Below are 16,776 nucleotides of genomic sequence, written 5' to 3'. Positions count from 1 at the left end.
GTAAATTTTCCTAAAATCGGGTTCTCAAGTTTGGAACGTATCTCTCAGTTAAATAGTATAAATCGACTTAAGACTCATGTAAATTTGGATTATTTTCGATTCATAGATATAATTTGAGTTGTAAATATATCTCACTTATTATTTATTATCTGAATATTGTTCTTATTAAAATTGTAAATCAGTTTATAAGAACCATGTTATCAAATTTTCGGCAAATACATCACTTCTTCCTGGAGAAAAAGCACTGATGATGATTTTATTTATTTCGGGAGGTAGATATTCTTACAGGAAAATTAAGAGAGGTATCAAGATCATAAATAAACTGCTCCATAAAAGTTAAGGAAATGCTCAAATTTTGAGACGGTTTTAAAAGTTGTCAAATATTGTTTACCAAGTTTTCACATATGAGAATTTGAATGTTTATTATCTTCTTAGAGTGATTTTTTGGTTAGTAATTTGATAAATTTTTGCAATTTTAGGTAAGTTCCTATTTTTTGTGTTTTTAGTAAAAATTCAGTTTCTTCAGCTAAGGAAAAAGAGAAAATTCAATAGACCTGAAAGAATATAGCTTCGAAGTTCAATCACAGCCTGACAATGAATTTGCGTACTGTTGACTGTTGGTCAAGTTGTTGAAGCAGCCTCGATCAATTTCTCTCCAAAGTTGCGATAAAAGCCATCGGAGTTCTTGGAGTGTATATGGAGGAGGTTGATGACAATCCAAGGCTCTTTGTCCCCAGCGTGGTCAATTGGATTGAGGTCTGGAGATAGAGGTGACCGTTACAACTACAGAATACCATAAAGTTCCAAAACATCATGGATAATTCTCGCGCGATGAAGTTGCACATTATCGTCCAAAAATAAGAAATTTGACCCGATAGCAGCATGAAACAAGGGGATAACATTGTTGACAACCTGTTCAACGTAAATTTGTGCATTCATATTTCCATTAAGCACCAACAATTCTATATGCCCATGAAAACGAATAACCCCCCAGGCCGCAACTGTGCTATCTCTAAACCAAAGAATTTCCTGGACCGATCTACGATTTCTGTACATCAAAATAAAGATCCATACCCGGATACGTCGAATATCTGAAAATCGTTCACGTTTCGATTCACGTGTGAAGAATTCGGGCCTCCATTGATTGTTCCAATTCACGCGTTCACTAGCTCATTCCAGTCAAAGTCGCATATAAAATTGTGTCTCAAAAGTTACATTGAAAGTATGTTAACTTCTCAGAGTCTTCGACGAAGCGTTTCAACTGAAACCGAAACATTAGAACCATTTAGAAGATGTTGTTGCATGTTACGATAAGTGCTCAAAGGTTCTCAACAGAAAGACCCTGTTAGAAATCGATCTTGTGCAGGGGTGGTAGTTCTTGGGTGTTCCATTTTCGATCTTTCCGTCATATTTCTGGTTTCTCGATATCAATGAATAAGCCGTGAAACTACGCTTTCACTAACATGAAAGATGTTGGCGACTTCTCTCTGAAGACGTCCTGCCTCGATCATACCAATAGCCCAATTGGCTTCATTCGCAGTAAGTTTACGTCTAGGCATTATTGCAAAATAAAATTTTCAAATTAAATTAGAGTTGATAGCATAAACCCAAAACAATTACTGACCTAAAATCCTTAATAATCACAAAAGATAAAAACATCAAGCGAGGAATTAAAAAAATCCTCTGATAAGATACTAAATATTCAATTCCTTAAATATGAAATTTTGGTAAACATTAATCAACAACTTTTAAAGTAATCTGAAAATTTATGATTTTTTTTCCTTAACTTTCGTGGAGCAGTTTATTTATAGATAGTGCATTAGGGTTAGCAATTTTAATAAAACTGGGTAATGTTGTGCTCAAACTTAGGACTGGTTAGTTATACTTTTGACCAATGAATCTTTCGCTAGACGAATTAGGCTTTAAATATCCTGACAACCCTAACGACATACTGCCTACATATTGGACATTCGGCCAGCTGTTTCCCACAATTAACACAGGACGCGACGTGTCCACATTCCAAAAGTACACAATCGAGAGGTGCGTCCATACACAGTTTGCATAACTGCTCGGTTGGTGTGTTTTCAGGAACAACTAAAAAGAAAAAAGCATTTCATAGCAAATTTAATTAAAAGTCCTCAATTATGTGTTGGTCTCTCGATCAAAGAATGCTTGAACCAATTTACGAATTCTCCCATACTTTTCCTTGTAGGGTTCCCACGCTGAGACTCGAAAGTTCGTTGCTTTGAGAAATACATATCATTAATTAATGCTCATTTTAATCCCATACAATATTCGTCTGCTTCTTAATTTATACTATCAAATAGTGCGGAAACCGTAAATAAGTTGTAGTAAATAGGAGACTCAATTAGCAATGTTTTAAGCAGGTTTAAATGCTCTTAGAACTTGTCGGAATGGCGCGATGTAATAAACATACTAGTGCTTTAATGTTCCAAACTGTACCAACAATACAGGGTGTCCCACAAATATGGGCCTCTATGCGTATTTTGAAAACTGTTATTAGAAAAAGTTGAAATTTGGATATCGTACTAATGTGGAGGTGATCTATTGATTAAAAATAGTTTCTTGAAAATGCCATTTACGGTTATAACAGAAATGAATGGCAACTCACTTATTCTAAATGAAACACCCTGTATATTATATGAAATTTCGATTTTGCGGAACATTATTAATATTTTTTATGTATAATGTTCTGTATTTAAATATTAGTTTTCGAGATATTTAGAATTTTCCCAAAAAAATTACATTTTTCCAAGTGCCAAAATTTAATTCTAGTTTTCATAGCAACCGTAATCAAGACTTAAATTAAAAGACAATGTTGTCGAGTAACGAATTTACCTGATACAATACTATGACAAAGGTGATAAAGGAATTCGGTTGAATGAAATTTTTATTTATAGTTTCCTATTTTTTGGTGAATTATTGTAATAAAAATGTAATCAAAAGTCTTGATTACGATTACCATGAAAACAAGAATTAATTTTTAGGACTTAGACTTAAAAACTTTTAAACCAAATAGACCGATTTTTCGATGTACAGAGTGGTCAGTTTATCTTGAAATACTCTAAATTCTCAACAACGGCACATTTTTAATCAAACATTTAATTTAGAGTTATTCAGTGTTATAGGAGTAACAAAAGAGCAATTTTAATTTTTTTAAACAGCGTTTTCCAGATTATTTGAAAGTGACCTCCATTTTTCCACCTTCCATTTTTTTAAGCGACAATGTATCGTTTTTATTACAAATGCTTTTGACAGAGACAAATAACTTTTACTTGAAATGCAAATTAAGCAAGTTTTAATATTACTAAAAAAACATATGTATTCAGTAATAATTATTTTTTATTGTAAATTTTGATAAAAAGTCAATCGAAGTTTATTTATATTGTTTGAATTGGTATAAGTTCTAATAATTCTAAATCAGCCTTTTTTAAGATCACGATTTATACAGAGTTCCATGGCGATGATTTTCAAAATCGAGTAATATCTTCTAAACGGTCACGTAATAAAATTGAAATTAGTTAAATTTTTTTTCTAAATGTTTTACTTTCTAACGAATCTTGTTTTACAAATTGTGGACAGGTAAATAGTTATAATATGCATTATTGGAATGTTGAAAATCTACTCTGATTGAGAGAAGTAGAAAATCAATGTCCTCGGTCGATAAATGGGTTATGTGGAAATATTGCAGATAAACTGATTGGCCCATATTTTATTGACAGAATGTTGGGTGGACGAAAATATCGAAAATTTCTGGACCTACATCTGCCAACTCTACTTGAAAACAAGATACTTGAACAGAAGACTAAACATGTGGCATCAACATTATGGCTGGCCTACTCGTAATGCCAGAATTTTCCGTGAAGAATTAGATCAGGATTTTGCTGATCGATGGATAGATAGAGGTGATTCTGTTGCGTGGCCTGCTATGTCACTTGATCTAACACCTCTTGATTTTTTTTTGTGGAGTTACTTCAAAGACAAAATTTATCAGGAAATTCCAACTATACTAAGAATATGAGGGAACGTATTGCAAATGCTTGTGGCACTGCCAAGAGAAAAACTCTTTGTAGTGTAGTGAATCCTTCAGAAGGCGAATTGACAAGTGTGTCGAAGTTGAGGGTAATCATTTTGAACACTTTTTGTAATAAACGTTTTGTCAATACTCATTTTGTTTTATTGATAAAATCTAAAAAATGAAAATGTAAATTTTAGATGTTTCATCTTATATCTGCTTAACTTGTGCTTGTATAAAAAGATGTTTCAAGTAAAAGTCTCTGTCAGAAACATATGAATTTGTAATAAAAACGATACATTGCTATTTAAAAAAATAGAGATCACTTTCAAATAACCTAGAAAACGCTGGTTAAATAAAAAATGAAAATTGCTATTTTGTCACCCTTTTAACACTGAATAACTCTAAGTTGAACGTTTGATTTTAAAATGTGCCGTCATTGAGAATTTAGAGTGTTTCAAAATAAATTAACCACCCTGTGTCTCTGTAACGAAAAGGAAAATTGAAACGGTGGGAACTGATTGAATTGTTTTGAAACAAACAAAAACTTACATGAAAAATATATTTTTTTCGTAAAATGAAAAATTAGAAACTTTCTCCTCTTAGCAATCCCTTCTGAGGGCATACTGTATGTAAATGCCGACAAACTTATAAGAGACATTAAAAGAAAAAAAGTAGGTCATACTTACTTTTATTCGCTTTACTATCTTGCCATAATCTGTAGACTTTCTCCTGCAATTCGCTTTTTTCGATGCATCCCTTAAAGTCCACCCTATGTAATGTTAACAATACTCTCAATTGCCTCACTGTGAGATGCCCCAATTCTTCCAAGTTATGATAATCTTCAAGTTGAGGATGTCTGGGCAATTGCGGAGCAACCTGAATTTCTAGTGATAATGACATCATGATTTCTTAGCCCATCATTACCTCAGTTGGAATAATTCCTCTATGTTCTACACTAAGTCGGTGAGTAGGTAGATTATTCTGACTAATGTTCTCTGGACGTTCATGTTGGCATGTGGGCACGGGAGATGGAAGTCTTTCTGTATTAAAATCACTTCTGTCTGGTGGGTCTGTAATTGGGGATATTGGTTTCTTTGTAGTTTCATTTCTCGTTTGCTTTCCAATACCTAGAATTCCAGAGAAGGCAGATGTGCTTATACAAACAGATAAATATGTGGCTTGATGCAAAAACGGTCTTGTTCAAAATCACATTTTTACATCAATGTGTTTAGCATGTGAAAGAGAATTTGGAATCTAGAAAGTAGGAGAGTTTAGACATCAACTTTTGCCATAGTTCCCTTTGGCAATTACAATGTCATAAATTGATAAACGCAATAATTTGTGACATCACACATAATTTAGTGTATATTTTGTAGGTTTACTAATAAAACAAACCTGTAAAGATAACCAGTACCGGAAATCCACAAAAAGACCTCATAGATTGTTCTGCAGTGCTTCTTAGAAGCTTGGAAAATGATATAAAATCTTTTTAAAAGTTTTTCCTACATTGAGATTTCTGATAGAAGGCTTATTGCTCTAATTTTCAAGCTTTACTCACTATTATTCTCTTCTCTGCAACAAGAGCAGATAATTGAGGATAACACACACATATTGAACTTACAATAATCGTAAGTTATTAACCTTAACGTGGTTTCAACCAGTTGCGTAACACTCTTGACTCACGAATAATCTTATCCTAACTAAATTAATTCATGTTATTTGCGCACTTATCGCCCTTGATAAGAACTCGATAGATTTCAAAGACAAAGAAAAGATTTATCACAACTATCAGCCCGTTCTCTGCATCGGGATTCCCATTTTCCGTACGAAAAATACGTTAATTGCGATTAAATTTTTCCTTCAGCTATACATAATTCGATTTTAAGATAATAATTATTATACCTCATAAAAAAGCAGCCATACTCAGTTTTTTGTTTTAATAAACAATCCTCACCTCACCAAGTAACAATCTGAAGTGCGAGGAAATAGTGAGGGAGCAATGCGATGGACCCCGAAAAGCAGAAAGCCTTAAGAGAAGGAGCGCCCCAAGACGGAGAAGTTCAATATTTTATTTGCATCTAAACGCTGCTTCGAAGCAAATATGTTAGTGAATCGCTTATATGTAATCAGTGCGGTCACAATCATAGCGCGTTAAATTTTTGGAGGGCGGAGCGAGTGGGCTTCCACCATTTCATCAACAGTATATTGATGCGGGGCCATCTATTGACTAGTATGACTAGTATATTTCTTTCTATGTCAAGAAATTTTGTTTTATTGCTGCTCCATCTAGGTATGACTAGGTAACTGAGCCTCGTAAGATAGAAGAAATCCGCTTATGTTTGCTGGCTAATACTTCGTGTTGTATAACATATAATAGACGGCCACTAGTCCAACGGACACTTGTTACTGTATTATCAATAATACACATGTTATTGCTTTTATTCTATACAGGGTATTTCAGAATTGTCTCAAAGTCAATTCATTATCAAGATACTGGGGCATAAATACTGTGTTGTTAAACCTTTATGCCCCAGTATCTCGATAATGAATTGACTTAAGACATACATATGCTTTCATAAACTTTCTTCTTTATTTGGTGTTAGAGAATGCATACCGCAAATAGTGCCGTGCAATTCTGAAACATCGTGGGATCCGTAGATTTGATTGAATTTATAAATTAATTTATGAGGAAACTAAACGGAATTCGAACAAAAATCAAGAGAGATAAAATTTAGGTAATAGATTGAAGATCTTAAGAAAAATATTACCATACACCAGTGGCGTACAAGAAAATTTTGCTAGAGGATTTTATGTACCATGATTTCAGAAAATACACCACCCTGTATAGTAGTTAGAGGCGATCTACACTCGTATTAAGCAGCACCTATTACCTAATACGGATATAAAATTTGAAAGCTCTATCTGCAGTAGATGAAGCACAATATAATAAAAACCTAATTTTTTCTTAACTTTTAACACCCTGTAAGTCTGCTACCGATCGAGATTGGACACATACTTATATGAACTTTTTTCTCTATTTTGTATCAAAGAATACATAGCTCAAATAGTGCTGTGCAATTCTGAAACGCCCTGTATATCGTTTTTAACTAATATGTGGCATCTTGTAAACTGGTGATAATTAGAACGGTAATAGGATGGATAATAAAATAGAATGTGCAATTCTCGAAACTTAACCTATAAATTTCAAAATCATGCTTACATACTGTATCAGCAACATAAATCTATTAAAACATTGATGTCATGAATTGACTATACTTTAAAGTTAACTGTTTCTCACTTTGTTCTGACAAGGACACCTAGTGTACAATCTATTAACATACATATATAGACAGTCTCAAATTAGACGCTCATCATTGTGATCTCGTCTAAATGGGACCGAATTATAGTTTTTAAAATTCTGGAATTGTAAATGCGTCTGGAAAAAATTAAAATTTTCACTTCCGGATTTATTTAGTTATTTTTCCCTAGTCTTTATTTTTGCACTAGACTTTTATGGTACTCTTGGGCGGATCTTAACGTGCTAAAACTATTGTTGAAATCCGACGTTTCATTCCTCAAAGGGCCTCATCGACTCATTTATTTTCTAATATGAACTCGGATTTTGGATAACAAAATGAGTCAAAATAATCATCTCTAAGCAAAAGTGTCGTTACAAAGAAGAAACAACTACGAACGTCACAATTACCGTCTTTTGCCGAAGTATTCGGAATTCCGGAATTTTTATAATTGAAATTTAACAACCACCCAAATACGAGACTTTGCACAAATTTAAACGAGATCGTACTTCTTAGTTTCCGGAATCGCACAAGTGAGCCTTAAATTTGAGACACCCTTGCCACTTACGTTGTTACACAGTTAATTGAAAAGATTCGAACCGAGTTAAATTAGGGCAAAGTTGCACAACTTAATACTCATTTGAAATTTGCTTTAAAATTGGAAAAATTTCGAATACTTCTTTCTTTAAAACACATGTTAAAGTAAATGCGGTGCGTTTTTAATGCTGCAGGGCATGTTAAAAGTTGTGTTGGTAAAAACAATGATAAAGAACTTCTTTTCATTCAAATTATAAACAGATCCTTAATAGTATAAATTTATTTTCATAATACAGCTTGACAAAACGGGAATGTCCACGAAAACCTTCTTGCCTTTAAATAATATAAATTTATAGATCACTTGTCCACGGTTTGTCAAATTAAAAAAAACGGCTCGCTTACAATAATGAATTACAAGAAACAAATTTAATTTAACCGATAAAACGGCCGATTTAAAAATGTTCTAGAGACCCGGGGGTCCTACCATATGTTACAAAAATACCGTTTCCTATTTTGTTTAAGTTATATTAATTAATACAAATAGCTACTGTACAGAACTGGAGAGTACAAAAAGTAAGATTATTGTACAAAATAAATCAGCAATACCGTGAATAAATACCTAATAAAACATATAAAAACACTAGTGCGGCCTCTCACTATGCATACCGTTCGTCACATACTTTTTAAGAGTGTGGTTTAAATACCGAGTGACCCACTATATTCTTTGTTCAATGAAATATTTATGTTACTCAGACATGACACATGAATAAAACAGATATGGTGACTGATCATAATATTCTAACATACAATCCAATACAAAACACAATAATTTAATTCAACAATTTGTCGATTTGAACTTACCCAGGAGAACAAAGTGGCGTAGATAGAGCTACTACAGTGGGCCGCCCTTTAACAGAAGTGGAACTATTACAATAATTTAAATCGAGATGGTATGACGACAAACAGTAATTCGTGGTCATATTTGCAACATATGGTATCAAGAAACACTCAGTTCAGCTTGTAAACAATCACCAGGTGACTGTGAAAAACACTGCACTTAACGGTTGGTATTCTTCAGCTGATTGGACAGCCAATCGAGGCCTTCGTATAACCCGTCACCGCTAGTTGCGCATGTCGCCTGAATGTACCAGTTGCGATTTCTGAGCGAGTGCAGACCCAACTTGTCGGTGATCTCTGCTGCGTTCATCGCGTTGGGCAGATCTTGTTTGTTGGCGAAGATTAGTAGAACGGCATCTCGCAGTTCGTCTTCGGCGAGCATGCGCATCAGCTCGTCCTTGGCCTCGCCGATACGTTCCCTGTCGTTGCTATCTACTACGAAGATAAGACCCTGAAATCAAAAAAGAATTCTAGTTTATAGGGTAAAAAATTATTCACTGCTTAAAAAAAACTTCATTATAAATGAACATATACACAGTTTAGTATGTTTTTGCATTTACCTGAACAAACAAGTGTGTAAGTCAAAAACTTAAAATTTGAACTGAAGATGCCTTCAATTCTGCATACACCTGTTCGCATTTACTCGCGAGGCTTCTTTATCTAAAAGAATTTGCGAACGTATGCCCTAATGTGTGTTTGCTTCTTTAAGACAATGCATAAGGTTAAATGTCAAATTACCGATTGAAAGTCGAGACGCAGGCCCTATATTCTTGAGATGCGATCTTGCATTCCAATAACGCAAAATGCAGCATCGTTCAAATCATAATTCGGGAATATGCAATGCGTCAGACCGTTGAAGCATTTTGTTATACGTACTCGAGGTGTTTCCAATATATTTTGGAAGATCATTTCCAAACATAATGTTTTGATTTTTAAACATTTAATATTTATATAAACAAATGAAATATAACATCAAATGTAATAAACACAAATATACAACTAAAAAGGAAGCTATGATGATGGCAGCAATGACGTGAACAACACATGACATTCAAAAGCTCAATAAATTTTCACGAATTATGCCAAGAATATTAAACAAATTAATATTTTTTAATTCAGGGAGCACCTGTTACTTTATCCTTGGTGGCATAAAAAACCTAATACATTTAATACTTTGCAACAACGTAACTAGTAACTTAGAGATTCTAATTGTAAATACTGTTGTAGTTTCATGTACTGGAAGTTCCCGAATACGATGAGAATCATGATAAAAAATTTATGTTTTTTTGGTACTCGTGCAAATTACTCAAAAACGGGTAATAGATGACAAAAAAATATGAAAGAAAAAGTCTCTGTTAATATCAGTTTTTCAAATCATTTTTCCTACAACATCGTCTTTTTGAGATATTTAGCAACCATGTACATATGTATGTGGTTGATAAACAAATTCTCTTTCTACATTGAAGGTTTTCGACAGTCGAAATAAATTTTTCCTTGCCTATCTATAATACCTCAGTTTAAAGGCCACAATTTTCAACATTTCTTCATCTCCTCTTCATTTTCTTATCATTCTAATTATTCTACTCTCTAGATCCATATTTCTTATAGGACACAATTTTCCCGTAAAATTGAAAAATGTATATTATTTTTAAAACTATTTATTGTTAACTGTTTTTTCCTATTTGGTATTTTTTACCAAAAAAAGGTGAATGTCATAGGGTTTACGTGTTCTACATAGTACACAAACCGAGCGTTTCAAAGGGTTTGTTAACACTGTATGTTTAAACCATGCCTAAAACTTAAAACTATTCAACAAAGTTAGACCTAATCTTATTAAAGGGCCTTATTCACAAAGAAGCGTAGCTACCAATCAGAATACGCCATTTTCAACGTGAACATTCATTTGTAAAAAAAACATCCTGACAAAAATTAACTCCACAGCCGAGGCGGCAGGCATCGAAGGGCTTACTGCAAAGTTAGTCATAACAGTTAAAATGTTATATTTTTAACTATTTCAAGTATATAGAACATCATTTTGTTTGTTTTTCTATATATGCAATAGAACGATTTTTCTTAGAATACACGGATTATTCACAGGTAAACAAAATTTCCTTCAAATTTCATTTGTTTTCATATAAGGTGTCCCAGGTTTTATAATCTATATTTCAAGAATGATTAAAAAAAGGCATTTTAAGGTGAGTGACTCTTATAAACATAATTTAACATGTCCTATTTCCATTCACTTTTGAATTACAAGATGATAACCTTTTCAGAAGAACAAGGAGTTGATTTTCTGTTGTTACCCTGTAACTTAATTAAAATTAAAGAAAGTTAATGTAAGGAGATCCAAAGAGTTTCAAGGAAACATTCTGAGGATAGCAATTTTTAGTTGTAAATAATAGTGTATGAGTAGATTCTCAAGTTTGTCTCCCAAATTAATTTCATGCAAAACATCAGGCTCTATCTACAGGTATTATGTTGTTTTACAAATATGCCATAATCAAGTAAAACATAAAATCAAATGATATATATATCAGGTGTAAAGTAGACTTTCAGATTTTACTCGGTGTTTACAAATTTTTTAGATGTATTGCTTTGTATTTGATTATTAGTATGTTAATCTTATTAGAATTTGGTGAATAGTCATTAATATACAGGGTAATAATACCTAAATTTAAAAAAATTTAAAAATATTTCAAAAAAAAGTACTAGAATATTTAAATATGAAATGGATACTATTTCATACTAAACTTTTATAAAAGATAATAGTTTATAACTGAAGGTAATGACTAACTACAAATTTCCAATTAATAGGCCCAGTTATTATTTTTGCAATTAGGTATTAGTTATGTTGGGTGATTATTTACAGCACTTAACAAAAAAAAATTATTCAATTTAGTAAAATTAATGTAACATATTGATTCTTTGTTAATAAATACTGCTAATTAAGTAAAAAATTACTCAAATACATAGTTTTGCACTTTAACCATCTTACATTCATATGTTAAACTTTGCAATCCATATTTTCGAAAATTTATTAATGTTGTTATGGTACGAGATCTGTAACAATGTGCTTTTGTAATAATATACTTGAAAGTATGAATTATGAATATATGAACATTGTAAAGCTTGTTATAAATAATATAAATTTTTAAATTCACAAGTTGAATCTACACAAATTTGACATTTTAATAAAAACATATATCTACATAAACATGGAAAAATATGAGTGTATAGGTAAAGTAAATTTTAAATAATCCAGCCATCTGTAGCTTACCTGTGTATTTTGGAAATAGTGTCGCCACAATGGTCTAATTTTGTCTTGGCCACCAACATCCCAGACAGTAAAGCTGATGTTCTTATATTCTACAGTCTCCACATTAAACCCTAAGAAAAAGTTCCTTTAAATTTCAATACTTGCCAGCTAACAAGGTCATAGATACTAAGTACTTGAAAATGGATCAAATTGATGAGTCATCAAGTCATTCATTACTAGGCACCACATTATTATATTAACTATTAATTAGATAATAAAAACTTATTTTCTCACTACGAAAAATATAAAATAAAATACTTAAAAGTAGCCTTATTACAAAGAAGAGAAATAAATAAACCAGACAAATTAATAAGAGTGATTTAGCACAAAAAAAATGACCTAGAATAGAAACAACATTGAAATGTACTTACCAATAGTGGGGATTGTGGTCACAATTTCACCTAATTTAAGTTTATATAAAATTGTGGTTTTACCAGCAGCATCCAACCCAACCATAAGTATTCGCATTTCCTTCTTGCCGAAGAGGCCTTTGAATAAGTTCGCAAACACATTACCCATTGTGATTGCTTACACTACCTAAAACGTGTACAAGAACAACATCAGATTGGAGTAATTACGCATTAATTACAGTAGTAATGCAGTTATATTTAGAACCAAGATGGACAAGACAGTAAAATTTAAAAGGTTATTAATCTTATAGTGGGTATTTGACATATTGATTCATTTTCCAAAATGAATCTGTGAGTGGATATAAAGGAAATATGAGAATAAGTAATTAGAAAATTTCAAAGAATAGTTGAGGCACAACTACTTTGTGCAGGTGTAGAGTTTAAAACAGGGTTTTTTACTAATGCCGACTGTATAGTTGTCACCTCAACCAACTCCCAAGGGCCCACACACAAACTTTGTTGGGAAACATGCAATTCCTTATTGCGGTGAAACCTCCACAAAGCAACTAAATAGTACTTATTACTAGAACCATTTGAACACTATTTAAATATACCTTTTTATAAAAAAATCAACTTATTCTTCTAAGAACGTTAAGAACATTCACCAATCCACCCTAAAATTGTCGAATGTCAATATGGCGGACGTGGAAGAGATTTCGCATAGATGCCACGTCTTGGAGAAAAGGGGTACGGATTGGTTGAATGTTGCCACGTGACCCGTCACCAATCACAGAATACGTCAGCCTTCGATCAATCAAGTTGATGCATTAATCGTGCGGTTTGAGCAGGTTGTGTATAGGTCGGAGTAAGTGTTGTTATTTGATTCGAGGAAAATCGAGTTTGTTAATGCTTTGAATGTATTCTATTTTTGAATTAAACGTTCTTTTCGTGTTTTTCTTCGTCTAAATTATAATGATGCTATTAACCTTCCTCAAAAGAATTACAACAGATTGTCTATTAAAATGTGGGTCTAAATAATAAATTGAAAAATTTAAGATACATTTTGTTATAAAAATCTACATCATTTTTAGATATAGTTCAGAAAATATAGCTAGAATTTCAGAAATCGTCATTTGAATGTTAGAATATGATTAATACAAAATTACAATCTTACATGTAAGATTGCCAAAATGCGGTGTTGCCAGCTTACCAGAAAAAGTTTAAAAAATCAGAATTCAATAACAACAAAAAATAACGATACAAAAGTATATTGATTATTCTTTGAAGAATATCTTACTGACTGTGGATATGTTCAGATTCACAGCAACAGCCACACATTGTCGGGAACGCGAAAATTTAACTAACTAAATCATTAAAGAAATGTTTCAGGATGAACAAAAGCTGACACGGTAATGAAGCAACTCGTTGCCAATTTTAATAGATAAAATTCACTATAGTGGAATAAAGACGTATACGTTTCTTTATAGAACTGAGGCATATAATATTAGGTGTCTGTCTTTCTCTAGCGTGTGCTTTGAAAAGTAGAAAAAAGTAACCAAATCGGAGCAACTAATAAACAAACAGTGAAGACGTTATCTAGTAATTATTTTTCTTATTACGACGACTCAAGATTTGTTTAATGCACAAGTCCGTGACATGTAATGCGTTTACTCCTAACACAAATTGATCACACTGTGTATTAATGAGCGTTTGAGAGATTGCCATATTTTGGACTCTGTGTATAACATTCAGACCACGTCGTCGAGGGTCTGGAGCAAGGTTGCAATCCAAGACATGATATATCAGCGATTTTTATCCTCCTGCCTGTTTGTTTTAATTTTTATATTGTATCAGCTTTTTTACTAACAATAAAACAAACTCACAAGAAGTTTGTCGAGCTGTAATATTCAAATAACTATTGATTGGAGTATAGAAGGAACTTATTTTTAAAACTGATTAAGTTTTGTCTGATGTGATGTATTCATAAACTTTCAAACTTTGATTTGAACGTAATTTATACCATAAAGTCGCATTTAGCTGGGTGGTTGTCTTTTAAATGACTTAGTCTTCCATGCGTTGTCTTTGTGTTGATGCGACCTGTGGCTTCGATATAAGAGGCCTCCGAAATTCACCATACCTCACGTTCATCATAGAGACGACCTAAACTTGATTTTTCCTGGCGGTAATAAGGGTGATTTTTAGCTCTCTGAATCAGGGTACTGTTTCTTCTAAAGGGGTTGATTTTAACCTGAAAGAAGTAAAAACAAATAGGAATACTTTCAAATTAGCTTCATGCACTTACACATACAGGTGTCATCAGTTCAAGTGAAAACATGCGAATTGTGCAAGTGGGAGAAGGACTGCACAAAGTTTAATATGCCTCAGACAAAGACTAACGAAGTGGGCGGAGTCAGTCCGGCTGGCGTCTCCACTTCACTGTGTAGATTAGTATCAATTTCGTTGCCTTCGCGGTATTTGGCCCTTGTCTGAGGTATATTAAAACTTACGTAGTCCTTCTCCCACTTGCACAATCTCTATGTTTCCATTTGAACTGGCGATACTTGTATATATATGTAGCTATCGCATTCATTTGGTAAGATCCGTAATAAAATGAAAAATTTTGACGGAAATCTATCTCCATAATCATCCAATTCGTGCAGATCCAAAACAACTGGAACCTGCAATCGATTTAAAGGACAAAATTTTCTAGTTCCAGGTTGAATTTGCAATTGGGACCGCTTAGGCGAAATTTTTCCATTTAAAAATACCTGTCGGCAAAGTTGAATTTAAATTTTCCTTTTTGCTTTACAGCATCTTAGGTGAAATTAAATTGCAACTTTATATCATTTTGGTCATTAAGGGAAGCTACACTGCACAACAAATTAACGCATAATTTTTAAAATTGAAAAATCTGTCTTCGAAAATATTGGTGGTTTAAAATTATTTCTTTATGACTCTTAAAACTTTTTATAATTTTTTCGTGTTTATTTATAAAATAACGGCAATTGTTTACAAAATATTCAAAATTGCTGTTTCAACAATTTTGGCTTGAAGGTTATATGTATATCCCATTTAAATTTGTTTAGAGTGTGTTTTTAATGGGTTTTGCGGATTTAAAAGTTTTTTCCTAAAGAAAATTACCTAAAATGTCCATAAGAAGGGAAATCTTTCGGTGGAAAAACATGTAGCTGCAGTGGAACTTGAGGAAGTAGGTTTGTCACAAGTTCAAATCGCATTATAATTTAGAGTAGCACAATCTACAGTCTCCAGAGCACTCGCGCGGTTTAGGGACACTGTAGTAATCAAAGAAGATTTGAACAAGGACGACAGAGGTTGACAAAGATTAACCAAGATTTTTGCGACTGAAAGCTTTACGAAGTCGATTCATTACAAGCACTGAGTTGCAGCAGTTTTCTCGTCGATATGACTTTTGCATCAGTCATGATCTAGTAAGAAGAAGGTTGGCAGAAAAGGGTGTTTCTCCCTATAAGACTGCAAGCAGTTCCCTATTAATCGTAAAACATCGAAGACAGTATCTGCAATTTGCCCGAGAGCACAAAGATTGAGGAGATCGTCAACGGGGCACTCTTTACGGATGAGTCTCGATTTTGTCTTTTTAGTGAAGATCGTCGTAGGACAGTTTATCGATGTCCGGGACAACTACGCCGAGTGCAACGTTGTCGAAACTGTGAATTATGGAGGTGGATCTATTATGATATGGGGAGGCATTCATTTGGAAGGTCGCACGGAGTTAGTTGTGCTTTAGATCGGTAGTTTGGCAGTCCACTGATATATAACAGATATTTTAGAACCCCTATTCAGTGCCATATGCCTCATTTATCGGTGAGAAATTTTTATTGATGCATGATAATGCACGTCTATATGTGATACGAGTGGTACCAAATTACCTCCAAGATGTGGAAATTGAAACGTTGTCTTAGCCAGCAAGAAACCCCGATCTGAACCTCATCGAATTTTTATGAGACGAGGGTTGACAAACTAGAACCTTCCAGGTTCTTCCTAGCGACATAAATGGGCTGTCGCTGAGAATCACGGAAATATGGGATCAAATGAATCAAATTGACATTAGAAGCTTAATGTCATGTATATTAAAGATGTGTGAAACAGTAATCAATGCAAGAGATGGCAATACACGCTATTAAATATTCATTTGTTTGTCCAAATTAAAGAATAAAAATGATGTAATTTTTTGATACACCGTGCATTCATTTAACTATGCCCCTTATTGATACTTTTGAGTTAGATTTATTGAAAATCATCTTTGCTAGTAAACATAAAATTTTTACTCTAAAATATAAAAATAAAAATTAGTAAAAATTT

At 33.0% G+C, this 16,776-nt stretch overlaps 2 protein-coding genes across 6 annotated transcripts; both read right to left on the bottom strand.

The window, feature by feature from the left end:
• Window positions 1–8: 8 nt before the first annotated feature.
• LOC136416771 (E3 ubiquitin-protein ligase rififylin-like) lies at window positions 9–5,832 on the bottom strand. 5 transcript variants are annotated; one of them, XR_010752742.1, is made up of 5 exons: window positions 5,598–5,832; window positions 4,964–5,166; window positions 4,726–4,915; window positions 1,075–2,094; window positions 9–783 (listed from the first exon to the last, which is right to left on the bottom strand). XR_010752742.1 is itself a non-coding variant. In XM_066402127.1 (5 exons), the coding sequence occupies exons 2-5, from the start codon at window positions 5,475–5,477 to the stop codon at window positions 1,916–1,918; spliced, it is 615 nt and encodes a 204-aa protein (XP_066258224.1). In that variant the 5' UTR covers window positions 5,478–5,541; window positions 5,598–5,832; the 3' UTR covers window positions 186–1,915. The 5 variants fall into 5 exon arrangements, 4 of the variants coding, with proteins under 4 accessions (XP_066258224.1, XP_066258223.1, XP_066258226.1 ...); XM_066402127.1 differs by adding an exon at window positions 5,435–5,541 and having other exon boundaries at window positions 186–2,094; XM_066402126.1 differs by having other exon boundaries at window positions 186–2,094.
• A 2,304-nt stretch (window positions 5,833–8,136) lies between these two features.
• Window positions 8,137–13,193, bottom strand: Arf79F (ADP-ribosylation factor 1). The gene is made up of 4 exons (XM_066401950.1): window positions 13,050–13,193; window positions 12,457–12,622; window positions 12,047–12,156; window positions 8,137–9,220 (listed from the first exon to the last, which is right to left on the bottom strand). The coding sequence occupies exons 2-4, from the start codon at window positions 12,602–12,604 to the stop codon at window positions 8,930–8,932; spliced, it is 549 nt and encodes a 182-aa protein (XP_066258047.1). The 5' UTR covers window positions 12,605–12,622; window positions 13,050–13,193; the 3' UTR covers window positions 8,137–8,929.
• Between the last annotated feature and the right edge of the window lie 3,583 nt (window positions 13,194–16,776).

Source organism: Euwallacea similis, chromosome 24 (assembly GCF_039881205.1).
Source record: "Euwallacea similis isolate ESF13 chromosome 24, ESF131.1, whole genome shotgun sequence".
NCBI lineage: Eukaryota > Metazoa > Arthropoda > Insecta > Coleoptera > Curculionidae > Euwallacea > Euwallacea similis.
The sequence above is the reverse complement of the archived record's forward strand: the minus strand, read 5'-3'. Positions and strand labels throughout refer to the sequence as shown.